Source organism: Lepus europaeus, chromosome 5 (assembly GCF_033115175.1).
Source record: "Lepus europaeus isolate LE1 chromosome 5, mLepTim1.pri, whole genome shotgun sequence".
In the NCBI taxonomy this organism is placed as follows: Eukaryota; Metazoa; Chordata; class Mammalia; order Lagomorpha; family Leporidae; genus Lepus; species Lepus europaeus.
The window spans coordinates 102,840,686-102,859,938 of NC_084831.1; the positions used below are offsets into that span (position 1 = coordinate 102,840,686).

Consider the following 19,253-nt stretch of genomic DNA (forward strand, 5'->3'; position numbering starts at 1 on the left):
TAATACTACTTTCAAGTTAAAAATATTCAGAGCAGGTGATGTTGTGCAGCAGGTAAGCTACTGCTTGTGTCCCATATTGGAGTGCTGATTTGAGTCCTGGTTACTCCACTTCCAATCCAGTTCCCTGCTAATGGGCCTGGGAAGAAGCAGATGATGACTCAAGTACTTGAGTTCCTGACAGCCATACAGGAGACCCAGATGAAGTTTCTGGAACCTGGCTTCAGCTGGCCCAACCTCAGTTGCTGCAGGCATTTGGGGAGTAATCAGCAGATAGAAGACCTCTGTCACTATGTCTCTCTTTATGCCAAATAAATACATAAATCTTTAAGAAAAAAGTTAGAAGGATTACATAAATACAAATATTTAATAAACTTCTACTGAACACATAATATTAATGTGACTGGAGTTGTAGGGAAATACAGAATGTAAAAAAATTATAAAGGCAAATTCTCTGTCCAGAGTTTTATTTATTTATTTTTAAAGGTTTATTTATAGGGCCAGCATTGTGGAATAGTGGGTAAAGCTGCTGCCTGAAATGTCACAGCATCCAATTTGAGCGCTGGTTCAAGTCCTGATTGCTCCACTTCAAATCCAGCTTCCTGCTTATGTCCCTGAGAAAGTATTGGTAGACGGCCTAAGTTCTTGGGCCTCCCATCATTGGGAGACCGAGAGTAAGCTCCTGGATCCTGGCTTTGGATAGGCCCAGCTTTGGCTGTTGTGGCCATCTGGGGAATGAACTAGCAAATGGAACATCTCTCTCTCTCTCTCTCTCTCTCTGTAAACTCTGCCTTTCAAACAAATAAGTCTTTAAAAAAAAAAAAAAGAAAGAAAGAAAGAAAAAAAGATTTGTTTATCTAAAAGGCAGAGTGACAGAGAGAGGAAGAGTTAGAGATCATCCATTTGCTGGTTCACTCCCCAGACGGTTGCAACAGCCAGGGCTGGGTCAAGTCACAGGAACCTGGAACTCCATCTGGGTCTCCCACAAGAATGGCAGGGGCCTAAGCACTTGGCCATCTTCTACTGCTTTCCCAGGCACTTTAGCAAGGAGCTGGATCAGAAGTAGAACAGCCAGGGCTCAAACTGGCACTCAGATACGAGATGCCTGCATCATAGGCAGCAGCTTAATCCACTGAGCCCCAATGCCGGCCTCTCTGTCCAGAGTATTAAATCTGGCAGGGGTAGATGTTGTCATGACTATCCACATACAGTGAATGAAGTGCAGTCACAATCCAGTATAAAGTCCTAGGCCTTAAAGCATAGGGAGAATTTTCCCAGAAAAAGAAAACAGAACAGCTTCAGTGAAAATAAAATACACTGGGGAAAGTACTGGCAGAGCATGAGGCATAGGAAGGTTTACGTGAGGCTGGAGGAGATAAACATGGGGTATTCAGATTGAGTGGGATGGATGTGGTGGGTCAGGTGTCAGAGGCTCAGCTGTGAAAGGTCCCAAATGCCAAGCTCAAGATTTAGCTTCCAATGACAGCCAAGCATTGGTTTAGTGGAGTAACAGCATCTTATCAGCACTTCAAAAACACAAACTACTACATATTTAAGTATTTTAAGTTGGCTTAATGATACAATCAAGTTTATATAAGAAGATATGTGCATTTCTGGAGATTCATCTTGAAAGATGAAAGGGTATAATGACATGTTTTCTAGGATTTACTTTAAAATATGTTAGCAAACAGAGCAGGTATTTCGCCTAGCAGTTAAGATGCTACTTGGAACACCCCCTTCCCATATCCAAGTGCCTCAGTTAGAGTCCCATCTGCACTCCTGATTCCAGCTTCCAGCTAATGTGCACTCTGGGAGGTAGTACATGATGGTTCAAGAGGTTGGGTCCTTGCTACCCACGTGAGAGATCTAGATTCAGTTCCTGGCTTCCAGCTTCAGGCTGGCCCAGTCCTGGCAGTTGTAGGCATTTGGGGAATATACCAGCAGATGGGAGCCCTCTCTCTCTCTCTCTGCTTTTCAAATAAAAAAGCAAAAAGTTAAAAAATATATATTTTGGTAAACAAACAAAAAGGATGAATGGGGCAAACATGACAGTAATCTTGACAACTATTACATTTCAGTGTATTAATCTCTTTACTTTCATGTGTTTGGAAATTTTTATAATTAAGAAAAATTTATTTAAAATAAAACTCTAAAACCTAGAAAATGTTAAGTATTTTTTTAAAGATTTATTTATTTGAAAGTCAGAGTTACAGAGAGAGAGAAGGAGAGAGAGAGAGAGAGAGAGAGAGAGAGAGAGAGAGAGAGGTCTTCCATCCATTGGTTCACTCCCCAATTGGCTACAATGGCCAGAGCTGCACTGATCTGAAGCTAGGAGCCAGGAGCTTCCTCAGGGTCTTCCCATGCGGTGCAGGGGCCATCTTCCACTGCCTTCCCAGGCCATAGCAGAGAGTTGGATTGGAAGTGGAGCAGCTGGGTCTCAAACCAGCACCCATATGGGATGCCGGCACTGCAGGCAGCGGCTCTACCTGCTATTCCACAGCACCACCACGAAATGTTAAGTATTGATCTAAAGATTATATCAAGGGGGCCAGCACTGTGCTGTAGCAGGTAAAACTACCACCTGCAGTGCTGGCATCCCATACGGGTACCGATTCCCATCCCAACTGCTCCACTTCCTATCTAGCTCTCTGCTATGGCCTGGGAAAGCAGAAGAAGATGGCCCAAGTCCTTGGGCCCCTGCACTCCTGTGGGAGACCCAGAAGAAGCTCCTGGCTCCTGGCTTCAGATCAGCCCAGCTCTGGCCATTGCAGCCATTTGAGGAGTGAACCAGCGGATGGAAGACCTCTCTCTCTTTGCCTCTCTGTAATTCTGCCTTTCAAATAAATAAATAACTCTTAAAAATAATAATAATAATAATGTTTCCATGATTTTGTTTACTGGTATGAAAACTATTTCAACTGTGGCATTCATTTCCCTAGTCACAAAATCTACCAGATAGCTCAAGATTGTTGTCGTGATGGCTTTTGTTTTTTGGTTTTTTAAGATTTATTTATTTGAAAGGCAGAGTTAGAGAGCGAGAAATATTCCATCCCAGGTTCACTCCCCAAATGGCCACAATGGCCAGGTCTAGGCCAGACTGAAGCCAGGGACACAAACCAGTGCCCATATGGGATGCCGGGGTCACAGATGGCAGCCTTAGTCACTATGCCATATGCCACAACAGTGGCCCGAGGATGACTTATTTTGAGAGTAAACATTTTAACCAATAAATTGACAGAATGAGCAATTTAATCAAAGAATAGAGTTCAAATCCAGCTTTTGGTGACATTACATGTAAGCTATCTGATTTCTTGGTAATTTTTTCTTTTTAAAGAATATATTTATTTATTTGAAAGTCAAGGTTACAGAGAGAGAGACAGATAGACAGAGACAGACAGAGAGAGAGAGAGATCTTCCATCTACTGGTTCACTCTCCAGATGGCCCAACAGCCAAGGGAGGGCCAGGCCAAAGCCAGGAGCCAGGAACTCCATATGAGTCTCCCACATGAGTGACAGGGACTTAAGCATTTGGGCCATGAACTGCTGCCTTCATGGGCACATTAGAAAGAAGCGGGTTCAGAAGCAGAGCAGCCAGGACTTGAATCAGGAACTCTGATATGGGATGCTGGTGTGGCAAGCTTTATCCAGGTTTTGCATAGGAGTGGCAGGGGCCCAAGTACTTGAGCCACCTTCTGATGCTTTTCACAGGCCATTAGCAGGGAGCTGGATTGGGAATGCAGCAGCTGGGACACAAACCAATGTCCATTTGGGATGCCAGCATTGCAGGCAGTGGCTTAACCTGCTACAGAACAGCACCAGCCTCTACTTCTTGATAACTTTAAAGAATTAGATATATACCAAATAAATAAGGTCATACATCCATTTTTAATGATATATATAAAGACATACATTTTATTTCCAAATCCTATCACCTGTTACAAGAAGAAAATAAAACCACTGTTAAAATGATCAAATTAACTTTTTGAGGTTTAAAATAGTCAGGGGCCAGCGCTGTAGCATAGCGGGTAGAGCCGCCACCTGCAGGGCCTGCATCCCATATGGGCACCAGTTCAAGGCCCAGCTGCTCCACTTCTGATCCAGCTCCCTGTCGGTGGCCTGGGAAAGCAGTGGAAGATGGCCCAAGTCCTTGGGTCCCTGCACCCACGTGGGAGACCTGGAAGAAACTCCTAGCTCCTGGCTTCAGATCACTGCAACTCTGGCCATTGCAGCCAATTGGGGAGTAAACCAGTGGATGGAAGACCTCTCTCTCTCTCTCTGCCTCTCCTTCTTTCTCTTTCTAACTCTTTCAAAAAAAAAAAAAATCTTTTTAAAAAAATCAAATATTAGCAATTTCATATATTTCCACTTAATGATTTCCTGAAGCTATTATAACACATATGTGTTTCCTCAAAGCCTATAACTAGCCTTACTTTACCCTATACAATTTAATTAGAATATAAGAACTTTCTAGCTTAAAAAAAAAAAATTCATGAAAATAAGACTGGCATACTGATTGAACAATGGCCTAATCAAAAACATTTCCCCAAAAATCGTATAATATATGACTTAAGTATATTTCATAAGCTCTGAAAATAAAAATAAGGCTTAATAGAAGGAAAGGAAGCAAAAACTGAAATATCACTGAATGGCAATGCTTAAAAAGGAACCAACATATTAACAATAAAAACTAAGGCAAGGGGGTAGGCATTGTGGTACAGTGAGTTAAGATGCTGCTTGTGATACTTATATCCTATATCGAAGAGCCTGGTTCGAGTCCTGGCTAATCTACTTCCAATTCAGCTTCCTGCTAATGCGATCCTGGGAGGCAGCAGCTGCAGCTCCAATGGTTAAATCCGTATCACCTACGTAGGAGACCCAGATAGAGCTCCTGATTCCCACCTCCTTCCTAGCCCAGCCCTGGATATTGTGGACAGGCATTTTGGGAATTAGCAGAAGGAACAGATCTCTCTCCCTCTCTATGTCACCTGCCTTTCAAATGAAAACAAACAAACAAAAAAAAAAAAAAAAAAAAAAAAAACTAAGGCAAAAATAGCAGTACAAACCTTTGGTCCTTACCTTGGATCAATTACTTCTGGATAGGCACATACTCTCAGGGTTTTTGAATTTGAACCAACAGCATATAAATTACCACTTGGGTGGAAAGCCACTGCTCTAACAGCTTGTGTGTCTTCCAGGGTATTAATACAAACAAACTGCTTTTTTGATTTGTCATCCTATGGAAAGAATGAATATAAAAGTCATTCTATGAAAAAAGTGAATTCGAGAGAAATCATCTTAATCCTATTTTAAATTCATTTGAACTGTATTATTCCTCTTTGATCACTTTATATTTTTACCTATAGTCATATGTTCTTTTAAGTGGCAAATCCAAATTAACCTTCATTTTCTTAAATATTGCTGCTGCTCATTGTTAAACTAAAGTCAGATAGTTCATAAACATTCAAGTTTTTCTTTGCTGATTAAGATAAAATGTAAAATTAAATATGCATCCCACATAAAATTCTCTTTAAACTGTCAAGAAAAAATAAGCTTACTTATACAGAAATTCTAACAAAAACAACAGAGCATCATTTGTGTTTCTAGAAGCAGGAAGCACAAAGGACTACTATTTAATCTATTAAAGGTAAAAAGAAGGAAAAAGATGAAGTTTACTGTCATTTCCAACAAAGAATATTTCAGTATTTCAAATAGGTATGTAGAATACTCTTGTGAAACCATAAAGGTGATTTAATTAGAGCACTGAACTTTGAGTTTCATGTTTATTTTAAACTGCCGATATATCCACAGCTGTCTTCTGAAGAAGCAAGTTGAAGCAGTTCCATATAGAAGCTTTCAGGACTCTGCTAGTGAAATCACCCTGATACCTTGACAGGACTGACTGGATCTGGAACAGGGACCTCCACAGAGTACGGTCAACAGATTCAACCAAATTTGTGTTTGAGAAGTCCCAATGTCGAGTACACACACAGAGGCAGATCGTTTCAGCTCTGACTGCATCCAAGGGCTCCAAAATTCACGATGACCATACTAATAAAGAGACTATCTCTCTCTCTACCCAAGTTTTTATATACTCATGCAATATACCCTCACTGGGAGAGCAAGGAGCAAATTTAATGTTAACACATCATGTCCACCTAAGATAATTAAGTTGAATTCTTATGTTATTCTTATGAATATATTTGACTAGAAATACAGCATTTTCCATTGAGCCACATTTAAAAAAAAAAAAATGTGACTGGCTGCCACAGGAACAGCATGGGTAGTGGAGAAAAAGGAGGGGAATGACTAACTGATGAAATGGCCTATATTACATTAATAACTGCCAAGGGTTGATTTTAGCAGAAGCCACTCAAATTGATTTTATTTGCTTTCCTCTGATGCATAATAAACTTTTAAGGGGCCAGCACTGTGGCATAGTAAGCTAAGCCTCTGCCTGTGGCACCAGCATCCCATAGGGGCACCAGTTGTTTCCCAGCTGCTCCTCTTCCAATCCAGCCCTCTGCTATGGCCTGGGAAAGCAGTGGAAGATGGCCCAAGTGCTTGGGCCCCTGTACCCCATGGGAGACCTGAAAGAAGCTCCTGGCTCCTGGCTTCAGATCAGCCCAGCTCTGGCCACTACAGCCAATTGGGGAGTGAACCAACAGCCCAGCCTTTACAATGACTGCCAAAGTACATCTTTGAATTCAGACTTCCTTAGCAAAATTTACAAGTTTATGTGAAATTTTCTTCCCTAAAGTATTACCTCTTCCCCTCTTGATCTCGACAGACTCCCTGAAGAATCGCCAAGAGGTGGCTTAATGACCGAATGTTCTGATGAGCTGTGGGAGGAGAAATTTCAAATAAAGTTTACTATAAATACCAACACACAAAATAACTTTTAACCTGTAATTTTTCTTCTTCGTAAATGACTCTCACTGAATTCATTCAAAGTCACTTTCTGGAGAAATTTATTAAGAGGCTCGGATTCAGTGAAACTAAAATAGTTGTAAAGAGGGGCCAAAAAGCCACGCTGGGAAGTCAAAGCCCACATAATTTACAGTTGAGGTATCAAGTATCCTTCTCCTGCGTAGTTCCAGAATCTTGTTTGCTAGGCTTAAATCTTGTTTGCCCCAGGTAGGAACCTGGAGACTGCCCTTCAGGAAATTATGTAGGCCAAGGGAAAAAAAAATAATAATAAGACAGAATTTCCACTTACTCCGTTTTTTGGTGAGGTCAACGTAGTATATGACTCCATCGCCTCCCCTTCATTTTTTTTTTTTTTTTTTAATGCCTAATCCTTAACACATAGCCAAAAGTTGCAGATATTTGAAGAAAGCCTTCTACATGAAAACTAGCAACTAACAAATAGAGAGGCATGCATTTGCTGCAGCACCTGGAATGCAGCTTGGAAGGCCCACAGCTGATACCAAAGTGCCTGGACCGCAGCCCTGCCTCTGCTGCTGATTCCAGCTCCTGCTAATGTGCACTGGGAGGCAGCAGGTGATGACTCAAGTATTTGTATCCCTGTGCCCCATGTGGGAGACCCAGATCGAGTTCTGAGCTCCTGGCTTCAGCCTGACCCAGCCTTGGCTGTCACAATCATTTAGGGAATAAACCAGCAGATGAAATATCTCTGTCCCTCTTTCAAAATTTTTTTAAAAAATTTTTATAGACTAATTGAAAAAGGAACGCAAAAGAATGGCAATGTAGGGAACAAAAGATACAAAAATATATTCTTACAGATTTAAGAAGAAATAAAGATTGTGGAAAACAAGAGAAAGATCTATTTTTTTTAAAAAAAAAAAGTAAATTTAAAGCACAAGAAAGAACTCTTACAAAATAAAAATAGTAAAGAATAAAATCAATAAATAATTTTTCAATTTCCCATAATTTAAGTTTCCAGCTTAAAAGGACTCATGAAGTACCCGGCAGAATGAAGGAAAATGAACATAGAGCATCATGAAATTTCAGAACCTCAGCGAAGAGAACGATCTGAAAAATATCATATTTGATAAAGCAACAGGCTTCTTGCGCTCAGGAATTAAAAAGGAATCAGCCTTCATAACGTGACCACTGAGATTGGAAGATCAGGTAGCAGTGCCTTTGACATGCTGAGGAGTGATTTCCACCCTAGATTCTATATTCAAAATACTAACAAATCAGGAGTGAAATACAGCAAACACATTTTTATGCATGCAAGGTTGTAGAAACTTCACCTTTGATACACCCCTTTTCACGAAACTACATGAGATCCTGAAAACAGGGGTCCAGGACAGGAAGGAGGCAATGAAATCCCAGGAAGATGGTGATAAAGTCCCAGGATTCTCAAGGCCTGTCTAAAATGGCCTAGAAGAAATAACATGAAGTGAAGCAGGAGTAATCCTGGAAGGATTCCTCCCAGGAAAAAAGAAAAATGGAATAGAAAAATTATCTGATATCTTTTATAATAATGAGAAAAGTTTTGTGCTTTTATAATCATAGTTCTGTCAAAGCATCTGCAGAGTTTATAGTGATAGCTTCTAAGAAAACAGCATGTGGACATATACACACATACCAAATTGAGGCAGGTGCTGTCCCCAGGAAAAACATTTACATGTTCTTAGTAATATAACACTGAACACTAATTTAAACAAAAACTGGTATATGGTGAAAGAAGGGATAAACAAAGTATGTTCTGTGTGGGGAGCATGAAAGAAAATCAGTGGATAATAAAAATAGAAATAGAAACATACTATTCAGAAATGTGAAAATATATAGCAAAAGAAATAGCCAAGGGTGAGTGCTATGGTGTAGCAAGTAAAGTCACCACTTGGGACACCTCTATCCTGTAACACTGAGCCTGCTCAAGCCTTACTTAGCCTCCAATCCAAATTCCTACTAAGGCCCATCCTGAGAGGCAATAGGTGATGGCTCAAGTACTTGAGTCCCTGCCACTCACATGGGAGACCTGGATGGAGTTCTAGGCTCCTAGCTTTGTCCTGGTCCAGCTCTGGCTGTTGCAGGCGTTTGGGAAGTGAACTAGCAGGTGAAAGACCTCTGTCATTCTGCTTTGTAAATAACATTTAAAAAAAAATACCCAAATGGGTTGAAAAATGGCAGCCTACAGGAAACAGAAATGGTACACAAAGATGGTAAGACAGGGAATTCTGTTTTAAGCCTTTAAGTACGATTGGCTTCTTAAACCATGTATGTATATTACATTGATAAAAATTAAATTTAAATTTTTGAATTCTAGATTTGAGAGTACCCAAAACAAATATCATAAGAACTGTAATAAAGAAGTAAATATTAGGTAAACATATATTCTGAACTAATTATTATAAGGTTAATACCTATACACATCCTAGTGCCAAAAGTCAAGTTATGCATTTTTAAATTCAGCACCCTGAAAAGTGTTCTATGTTACAAATAAACACTTGTTTACTGAGATAAAAACTTTCCAATTTATAAAAACAAATATGCAAAGTCTTCAACTACTACAACTGCCAGTGCTACCAACTCTGTCTTGTTGTAATCATTCCATCATGTTATAAACCACACTTTCTTGTGCCCCAAAAGTGTGGTTTTTAACATATTTGTTAAAAGATGCCAATGACAATAAAAAAGAAAATCAGGGAGGACCTAATCCTGAAACTGTAGAAAGATGGCTTATAAAAAACAGAACTGTCTTGGTATAGTGAGGAAGCAGTAAAGGAAAATAGGACTATATAGAGACCTAGAAGTTGGTAGAAGAGAATATAAATGAAGGCAGATTAGGGGGAAAAATGGCAGAAAGCTCCAAAAACTTCCACTGTGAAGCTCCAAAGAGAAGTTCAGCTGTCTGTGTTTCTATTCATTACTGAGAAGTTAATATTTCCAGGTTTACAAAACAAGCACTTACATTTGGCTCCCACAAGAAGGTGATTCCTCAAGAAAAGGTATGTGATTTGCTGATCCAGGATTACGAGGAGTGCTTGTATGAATATTTGATGTATCATGTGTTAGTCTTTGACTAGAGTCTTGGGGCGGTGTAGCAAAACTTGCCACAGAAGAATTATTAGATCCATTGCCTTTGCTCCCATTACATTGCTGGTTAAGTGCTGACACCTCGTTACCAAGGCTATCCATTCCAATATTTAACTCACCAAGCTTTTGAATGGACCTATAAAATTAAACAATTATTTTAAGATAAAAACTTAATGACATTTCTAATATATACATTAAAAGTTTAAGGTGGTAAATATATGTACACATAATATATAATCCATGGTAATTATTTTACTGTGGTCTTTTTCTTTTTTCTTGTAAAATTACTGTTAGAATTATCATCATCATGGGGCAGACATTCAACACAGGGGTTAAAATGGCTGCATCCTGTATCACAGTGCCTGGATTCATATCCTAGCTCTTCTCCCAATTCCAGCTTCCTGCTAATGTGTGCTCTGGGATAGCCTAAGTAGTTGCATCCCTACCACCCAGATTGAGTTCCCAGCTTCCAGCTTCAGCTCCAGCCCAGGCCTAGCCACTGTAGGCACTTGGGGTATGAACCAACGAATGAGAATGCTCACCCTTGCATTTGTATTCTGTTTCTCTCTCTCTCTCTCTCTCTCTCTCTCTCTCTGTGTGTGTGTGTGTGTGTGTTTTCTCTCTCTCATAGTCCTGGTTTGAGTTCCAGCTACTCCACTTCCCATTCAGCTCTGCTAATGCAGCTGGAAAGGTAACAAATAATGGCCGAAATACTTGGGTCCCTGCCAACCACATGGGAGACCAAGATGGAATTCTAGGCTTCAACCTTGCCTAGCCCCAGCTGTTGCAGACATCTGTGGAGTAAACTAGCACATACAAAATACCTTTCTCTCCCTGTCATTTTGCCTTTCAAATAAATAAGTACATTTTTTAAAAGATTTTATTTATTTATTTGAAAGGCAGAGTTACACAGAGAGAGAGAGAGAGAAATAATTCTTCCAACTACTGGTTCACCCCGCAGATAGCTGCAATGGCTGGGACTGGGCCAGGCAAAAGCCAGGAGCCAGGAGCTTCATCCCTGTCTCTCAAATGAGTGCAGGGGCCCAAGCACTTGGGCCATCTTCCGCTGCTTTTCCCAGGCACATTAGCAAGAGTCAGATCAGCAGTGGAACAGATGGGACTCAAACCAGCACCCATATGGGATGCCGCCTTTGCAAGTGGAGGTCTAGCCCATTGCACCTCAATGCCAACCCCATAAATCTTTTTTAAAAAAATGTCAACATAACATTTTAACTCTTAAAGTGAAAAGGGATGGAGGAAGGGCAGGATATGCCAAAAATAAGTGTTAAATCAGTGGTGCCAATTATAGCATGAATAAAAAAAGATTAAGAGGTATACTGATACAGAACTATTAGTAAAAATACCATCATCAGTAGCTGATTTTTTTTCTAATAAGATCATGTAATATGCTTATTTCCCTGTTTCTTTCTATGCCTCTTGAAAGGAAGAAGCAAAGTTTAAAGCTAGAAACAATGATTTGCTGCCAGAATGATCTGAAAGAATAAAACTTTAAGGGAGAAAAGTACATTTTTATTTGCAGGTTCTGTATCTATTTAACTTGTCCTTGATTTTAGTTTGATATTTTAGAAATCCTGGTGCAGGAATCGGTATTGTAGCATAACAAGTAAACCCGCTGCCTGAGATGTGGCACCCCATTTGAGCTCAAATCTAAATCCCAGCTGCTCCACTTCTGTTCCAGCTCCCTGCTAACGTGCCTGAGAAGGCAGCAGATGATGCTGCAAGTACTTGAGTGGATCCCTGTCACCCAAGTGGGAGACCCATATGGAGTTCTAGGTTTTGGCCATCTGGGGAGGGAACCTGCAGATGGAAGATCTGTCTCTGAAACTCTGCTTTTCAAATAAATAAATCTTTAACAGCAAAAACAAAAACAAAAAAAGGTTAAAGGAATGACAAAATTTATAGGATAAATTTCCATTCACAGTTATAGACTTGGTTATCCTACAGATTTTTCTTTAAAGATTTATTTATTTATTTGAAAGGCAGAGTTATACAGAGTGAGAAGGAGAGGCAGGGAGAGGCAGAGAGAGAGACAGAGAGAGGGAGGGAGGGAGGGAGGGAGGTCCTCCATCCACTGGTTCACTCCCTAATTGGCTGGGATGGCCGGAGCTGCGTCGATCCAAAGTCAGGAGCCAGGAGCTTCTTCTGGGTCTCTCACACGGGTACAGGGGCCCAAGAACTTGGGTCATCTTCTACTTCCCAGGCCACAGCAGAGAGCTGGATTGGAAGTAGAGCAGCCAAGATACAAACTGACACCCATATGGGATGCTGGCACTGCAGGTGGCGGCTTTACCCATTACGCCACAGCGCCAGCCCCTATCCTATAGATTTTTATAACTTTTCTTTTAATGAAATTTTAGGCCAGCGCCGTGGCTCACTAGGCTAATCCTCTGCCTGCGGTGCCGGCACTCCAGGTTCTAGTCCCGGTTGGGGTGCCGGTTCCGTCCTGGTCGCTCCTCTTCCAGTCCAGCTCTCTGCTGTGGCCCAGGAAGGCAGTGGAGGATGGCCCAAGTGCTTGGGCCCTGCACCCGCATGGGAGACCAGGAGGAAGCACCTGGCTCCTGGCTTTGGATCGGCACAGAACGCCGGCCGTCTCAGCCATTTGGGGGTAAACCAACAGATGGAAGACCTTTCTCTCTCTCTCACTGTCTAACTCTGCCTGTCAAAAAATAAACAAAAAAAAAAAAAAAGAAATTTTAAATTTTGATTGCTAAAGAAATTGACAGAACTGTTGAATACTTACATGCTCTAAATTGAACCTACATTATATGAAAAACTCCTGAATTTTCTGTATGATTGCCATTTAAAGAAGGATGAACCTTCTTGAATAGTTTAGCTCTTTTTCTGAGGAAGTGTACCACTATTGGAGTCAAAGAACTTTGCCACTTTGTCTTCTAACTACTAGACATCTGCTTGGAAAATCAAACCGCAACAATGACTTTTATGCAAATGAAGAAGACATCTAAGAACGAGAGGTGGTAATTCATCAGATTAGGAAAATTGTGACAAGCCACTGAGCTATCAGAGGTTGGAAGAGAACAATTTCCAGAATGAATGTTCAGAGGCGACAGGATCAATCAGGGATCAATGACTTGCACAAACCTCACTGTCCAGCAAATTATTCCTAATATTATTAAACCAAGTGAAGAACCGATAGTCACCATGGCAAACACCTAATCATAATCATCTAAGAACCAACATTTAAAGCACATTTCCACATGCCAGGAATTATGCTAAGTAATTTTACATACACTAACTCATTTAATCTTCCAACAACTTTGTTCATTTTGTCTGGGCCCAGTGTTGTGGTACCGTGAGCTAAGCTGCTGCCTGTGACACCAGCATCCCAAATCTAGCTGCTCTGCTTCCAATCCATCTCCCTGCTAATAAGCCTAGGAAAGCTGCAGAGGATGGGAATAGCCCAAGAACCTGGAAAACTGGGATGGAGTTCCTGGCTCCTGACCTCGCTGCAGCCATTTCGGAAGTGAATCAGTGGATGGAAGATGGATCTTGCTCTATCGATCTGCCTTTCAATTTAAATTTTCTTTAAATAAATAAATACATACCTTCTGGTTTATTGACTTTTAAACTCACATACAGATATATACATAATCTTTCTATAGTTAAAAACAATCAGTTTGCTGGCGCCGTGGCTCACTAGGCTAATCCTCCGCCTGCAACGCCAGCACTCCGGGTTCTGTCCCGGTTGCTCCTCTTCCAGTCCAGCTCTCTGCTGTGGTCCGGGAAGGCAGTGGAGGATGGCCCAAGTGCTTGGGCCTTGCACCCGCATGGGAGACCAGGAGGAAGCACCTGGCTCCTGGCTTCGGATCGGTGCAGCGCGCCGGCCGTAGTGGCCATTTTGGGGGGTGAAACAACGGAAAAAGGAAGACCTTTCTTTCTGTCTCTCTCTCACTAACTCTGCCTGTCCAAAAAAAATATATATATATGTTCATAAGGCTTGGGCAAAAATTATAAAAATGAATTATTCTAATATATTGAGTCCATGAGGCTAACACTGTGGCACAGCAGGTAATTTCTTTTCATGAAATTTTAGGCCGGCGCTGTGGCTCACTAGGCTAATCCTCCGCCTGCGGCGCCGGCACCCAGGTTCTAGTCCCGGTTGGGGTGCCAGCATCTACGTAGGTGCCAGACCTACAAAACCAGCATCCCAATATGGGTGCCAGTTTGAGTCCCAGCTACTCCACTTCCAATCTGGCTCCCTGTTAACCCACCTGGGAAAGTAACTGAAGACGTTTGGACCCACGCACCCAAGCGGGAGACCAGAAGAAGCTCCTGGCTTCTTGTGGCCACCTGGAGGTGAACCAGCAGATAGAACATATCCCTCTCTGGCTCTCTCTCTTTGTAACTCTGTCTTTGAAATAAATAAATCTCCAGTCTTAAGCAGTCATAATAATAATAAAAATAACAGCTAACAACACAGTGCTTACAACAGGCTGCATAGTGCCACCCCAAACACTTTCCACAGATTAAACTCATTTACTCTCATGGCAACACTGTGAAGTACATGAAGAAACAGGCAATAAGAAACTAAGCTCCTCATCCTCAGTCACCCTGGGACAGAGCTAGATTTACCTGGCAGTCTATACACTGAACCACCATACTCTTCTGCACTAGCTGAGACCCCAGAATGCTATGGCAGAAAGACATTGTGTAATTCCACGTTACCTGAAATGCTTAAAAAAACAGCCTTAAAATTTCAAGCTATACATAAAAAGTGGCAGTTACTGTATGCTTTCAATAACTTTTAAATAATTCCTTATATTTCAGAAAGTAACTCAGACGAACCTATTAAGGAATTGTTCGGTGAGATTCTGTGGCTGATCAGGACCCTCTTCCTGATTCACACCCCCTTCAAGCAACATCTGTTGGTATATCTGTCGCTGCTGCTCCTTCTGTTCCAAATGCTGTTGATAGCGCAGTCTTTGCCTGTAATATTCTTGAAACTGTTCTGTTGAATCTCGAAGCTTAAAATATTAGAAAAAAATGATATATTTGGGCAGGCAATGTCTATAACTATGTCTTGACTCAATACACCATTTATAAATTATTTATAAATGCTACATATATATAATTAAAACATGTAACTAGCTATATTTAACAGTTATGAAACAATATATTGTTCTTTGAAACATAACATAGTATCTATGAGTTTTAATATTCCAGTAGAGGGGACAGCACTGTGGCCCAGTGGGTAAAGTCACCGTCTGCAGTGCCAGCATCCCATGAGGGTGCTGGTTCAAGTACCAGCTGCTCCACTTCTGATCCAGCTCTCTGCTATGGCCTGGGAAAGCAGAAGACGGTCCAAGTCCTTGGGCCCCCTACACACATGTGGGAGACCCAGAAATTCCTGGCTCCTGGATTTGGATTAGCCCAGCTCTGACCATTGTGGCCATTTGGGGAGTGAACCAGCAGATGGAAGACCTCTCTCTCTCTCTCTCTCTCTCTCTCTCTCTCTGTAACTCCACCTTTCAAATAAACAAATAAATCTTAAAAAAAAAAAAAAATTCAAGTACATCACAGCACTGTGGCACAGGGGGTTAAGCTACTACCTGTGACGCCAACATCCACAGAGTGCCAGTTCAAGTCCTGGCTGCTCCACTTCCTACCCAACACCTTGCTTAATGTGCCTGGGAAAGCAAGAGAAGATGGCCCAAGTACTTGGGCCCCTGTCACCCAAGTGGGAGACCCATATAGAGTTCCAGACTCCTGACTTCTCTCTCTGTCTCTCTCTCTCGAGTTCCAGACTCCTGACTTCTCTCTCTCTCTCTCTCTCTCTCTCCTTTCCCCCAACTCCGACTTTCAAATAAATATTTAAAATATATACACTCAGGGCCAGAGCTGTGGTGCAGCAAGTTAAAGCCCTAGTCTGCAGCACCGGCATCCTATATGAGCGCCAGTTCCAGCTGTTCTACTTCCAATCCAGCTACCTGCTATGGCCTGGGCAAGCAGTAGAAGATGGCCCAAGTACTTGGGCCCCTACACCTGTGTAGGAGACCAAAGGAAGTCCTGGCTCCTGGCTTTGGATCAGCTCAGCTCCGGCTGTTGAAGCCATTTGGGGAATGAACCAACAGATAGAAAATCTCTCTCACTGGCTCTGCCTCTCTCTATAACTCTTTCAAATAAATAAAATAAATCTTTAAAATAAAATAAGATACATATAGTCAAGTAGATCAGTTAATTAGCTTAATTCCACAGCAACAGACTAACCAAAATGAATGGCCACCTTTATTCCTTGACTATCCCAAAATAAAAATGTAAATTATAGTGGTTATAAGTGGTGCATAGTCAAAATATGAATGTAGATAAACACTAACCATAATTGGCATTACTTGAAAAAATACACACTGAGAGACTGCACTAATAGTTGGTAAACACAATATTAATCTTGTCAAAAAATACTTAATTTTAAGCATAGAAGTGGTCTAACAGATTCCTTTAGCAGGAAACAAAATTTTTTTCAAAGCCCAGTTCAAATATCCATTCACAAGAAAGAATAAATAGGAACAGAAGGGCTGGTGTGAACTCTTCTTTAAACGTCGAGCAGATTCACCAGTGATGCCATGTAATCCTGGACTGTGTTTTGTTGGAAGGTTTCCAGTTATTGATCAACCTCTTTACTTCTTATAGGTCTGTTGAGATTTTCTGGTTTTTTTCCTTGAGTCAAGTTAGATAACCTGTATGTCTTTAAACTTGTCCATTTCATGTAGGTTATCTAATTTGTTGGCTTATAATTAGCCAGAGTTTTTTATTCTTATAACGCTTTCTATTACCGTAAGGTCAACGGTGATGTCCTCAGTTTTGTTTCTGAACTAGCTGTCCTCTCTTTTTTAATCTGTCAGTCTAGATAAAGATTTGTCAATTTTTTTCACCTTTTTTGAAGAATAATTTCTGCCTTCATGGATTTTCTCTATTGCTTTTCTGTTTTCTATTTATCTCTATTATAATCTTTGTTATCCCCTTACTTCTGCTAGCTTTGTGTTTAATTTGTTCTTTTCTAGTTCCTCGAGTCATAAAGTTAGGTTACTGATTTAAGATATTTCATCTTTTATTTATTTATTCATTTCAGAGGCAGAGTGACAGAGACAGGAAGAGATCTCTCATGTACTGGTTCACTCCCCAAATAAGCCTAACAGCCTGGGATGGGCCAGGACAGGGCAAGGAGCCAGGAGCCAGGAACTCAATCCAGATCTCTAGAGGACCCAATTACTTCAGCACCACTGCCGCAACCGAGACTGCATTCACAGGGAGCTGGAGTGAGGCGTTGGAGACGAGTATCAAAACCAGGTGCTGCAATGCAGGACAGAGGCATCTTGATCAATGTCTCAATCAGTAGGCTAAACATCTAACCCGTTTTCTTCTTTCTGAATGTAGGCATTTATAATTCCGATTTCAAGCACTGCCCTCACTGTACCCACCATACATTTTGGTATGTTGTACTTCCATTTGTCTCCAAGTATTTTATTTTTATGAGCTTTTTTAAAAAGTTCTTTATTTATTTAAATTTAAAAGGCAAAAAGAGATCTTCTATTCACTGGTTCACTACCCAAATGCTCTCAGGCTAAAGCAGGGAACTGGGAACCCAATCTAAGTCTCCCATATGGGTGGCAGGAACCCAATTACTTGAGCCATCACGTGCTGCTTCCCAGGGTGTGCATTAGCAGGAAGATGGCATCAGAAGCTGACTAATGACTTGAATCTAGTCACTCCAAAAGGATGTGGGGAGTTCCAAGTGGCATCTTAACCATATTTTCTAATTTCCCTTATGAATTCTTTAGCTCATCACTATTCATAGATGACAAGATCTTAAATACAGAAAATCTACAGATTCATGAATTTCTAGTTTTCTTTCTGCTGTTAACTTCTAATTTCATTCCATTAAAGTCAGAAGATTCACTCTGCAAGATTCCAGCATCTCAAAACTTATTGAGTCGAGGCTACTGCTATAGTGTAGTGGGTAAAGCCACCGCCTGCAGTGCCGGCATCCCATATGGGTGTTGGTTCAAGTCCCAGTTGCTTCACTTCTGAGCCAACTCTCTGCTATGGCCTGGAAAAGCAGCAGAAGATGGCCTAAGTCCTTGGGCTCCTGTACCTGCATGGGAGACCTGGAAGAAGCTCCTGGCTCCTGGCTCTGGATTGGCTCAGTTCTGGTCATTGTGGCCAACTGGGGAGTGAGCCAGCAGATGGAGGACCTCTCTTTCTCTCTCCCTCTGCCTCTACTTCTCTCTCTGTAACTCTGACTTTCAAATAAATCAATAAATCCTTGAAAAAAATTCTATCCAAGCAAATACTATTACTTCTTAGAGAGTCATTATAAAGCACAATACAGGGGCCAGTGCTTGGTGCAGCGGGTTAATGCCCTGGCCTGAAGTGTCAGCATCCCATATGGGCACTGGTTCAAGAGCTGACTGCTCCACTTCCTATCCAGCTCTCTGCTATGGCAGAGAATGGGAATGCAGTAGAAAATGGCCCAAGACCTTGAGCCCCTGCACCTTCATGGGAGACCCGGAAGAAGCTCCTGGCTCCTGGCTTCAGATTGGCGCAGCTCTGGCCATTGCAGCCAACTGGGGAGTGAACTAGCGGATAGAAGACCTCTCTCTCTCTCTCTGCCTCTCTTCTCTCTGTGCAACTCTGACTTTAAAATAAAATAAATAAATCTTAAAAAAAAAAAACACAATACATGTGGTAAATATTACCTCATTTTTTTCTTGCTTAGCTGGTCCTGTGTTTTGTGTTCCATTTGCAGGCTCTTTTTCTGAAACTGAACTTTGGCCCAAGATTTCACCACTGATAGGCCGCTGTGCTTCAACAGGTGTATCACTTCTTCCAGAAAGGTGCAAAAAAAAAAAAAAAAAAAAAAAAAGCAGATGTGGGAGTAAAGAACAATGTATTTTAATTAGAGAAATTTTAATTTTTAATTTAAAAAATTTACATTTAACATTAGTATTTATCTACTAAAAAAGAACATTAAATTTTCCTTTCTTCTCTGAAAAAACTATAAGAAGTGTTTTAAGAAATAGAATGTGCTTTTGTTGGAGGAGTACTAGGTTAGTAGGCAAGGAGAACAGAGTCTCTACTCCAAAATCAGTTGTGTGGCCTTGGGACAATCACATTCTCTGTGGTTCAGCTTCATCTAAAAACTGAGTTTATAAGTTGTACAAGGTAATGCCTATAATCTCTTTATGAAATCTAAATCTGATTTTTTTTAATCCAAA

At 41.1% G+C, this 19,253-nt stretch overlaps 1 protein-coding gene across 4 annotated transcripts in view; it reads right to left on the minus strand.

Annotated features, from left to right (window-relative positions):
• The window catches only part of WDR47 (WD repeat domain 47), a 77,215-nt gene that overhangs the window by 12,739 nt on the left and 45,223 nt on the right, over positions 1-19,253 (minus strand). For 2 of the 4 annotated variants that reach the window (XM_062191875.1, XM_062191873.1), the window contains exons 6-10: positions 18,735-18,858; positions 14,827-15,005; positions 9,878-10,138; positions 6,761-6,836; positions 5,074-5,231 (exon numbers count right to left, since the gene is read on the minus strand). In XM_062191875.1, the coding sequence (XP_062047859.1) occupies positions 5,074-5,231; positions 6,761-6,836; positions 9,878-10,138; positions 14,827-15,005; positions 18,735-18,858 (798 nt within the window). Of the gene's footprint in view, positions 1-5,073; positions 5,232-6,760; positions 6,837-9,877; positions 10,139-14,826; positions 15,006-18,734; positions 18,862-19,253 lie in introns of all 4 variants that reach the window. The other 2 variants (XM_062191874.1, XM_062191872.1) reach the window with 1 other exon arrangement.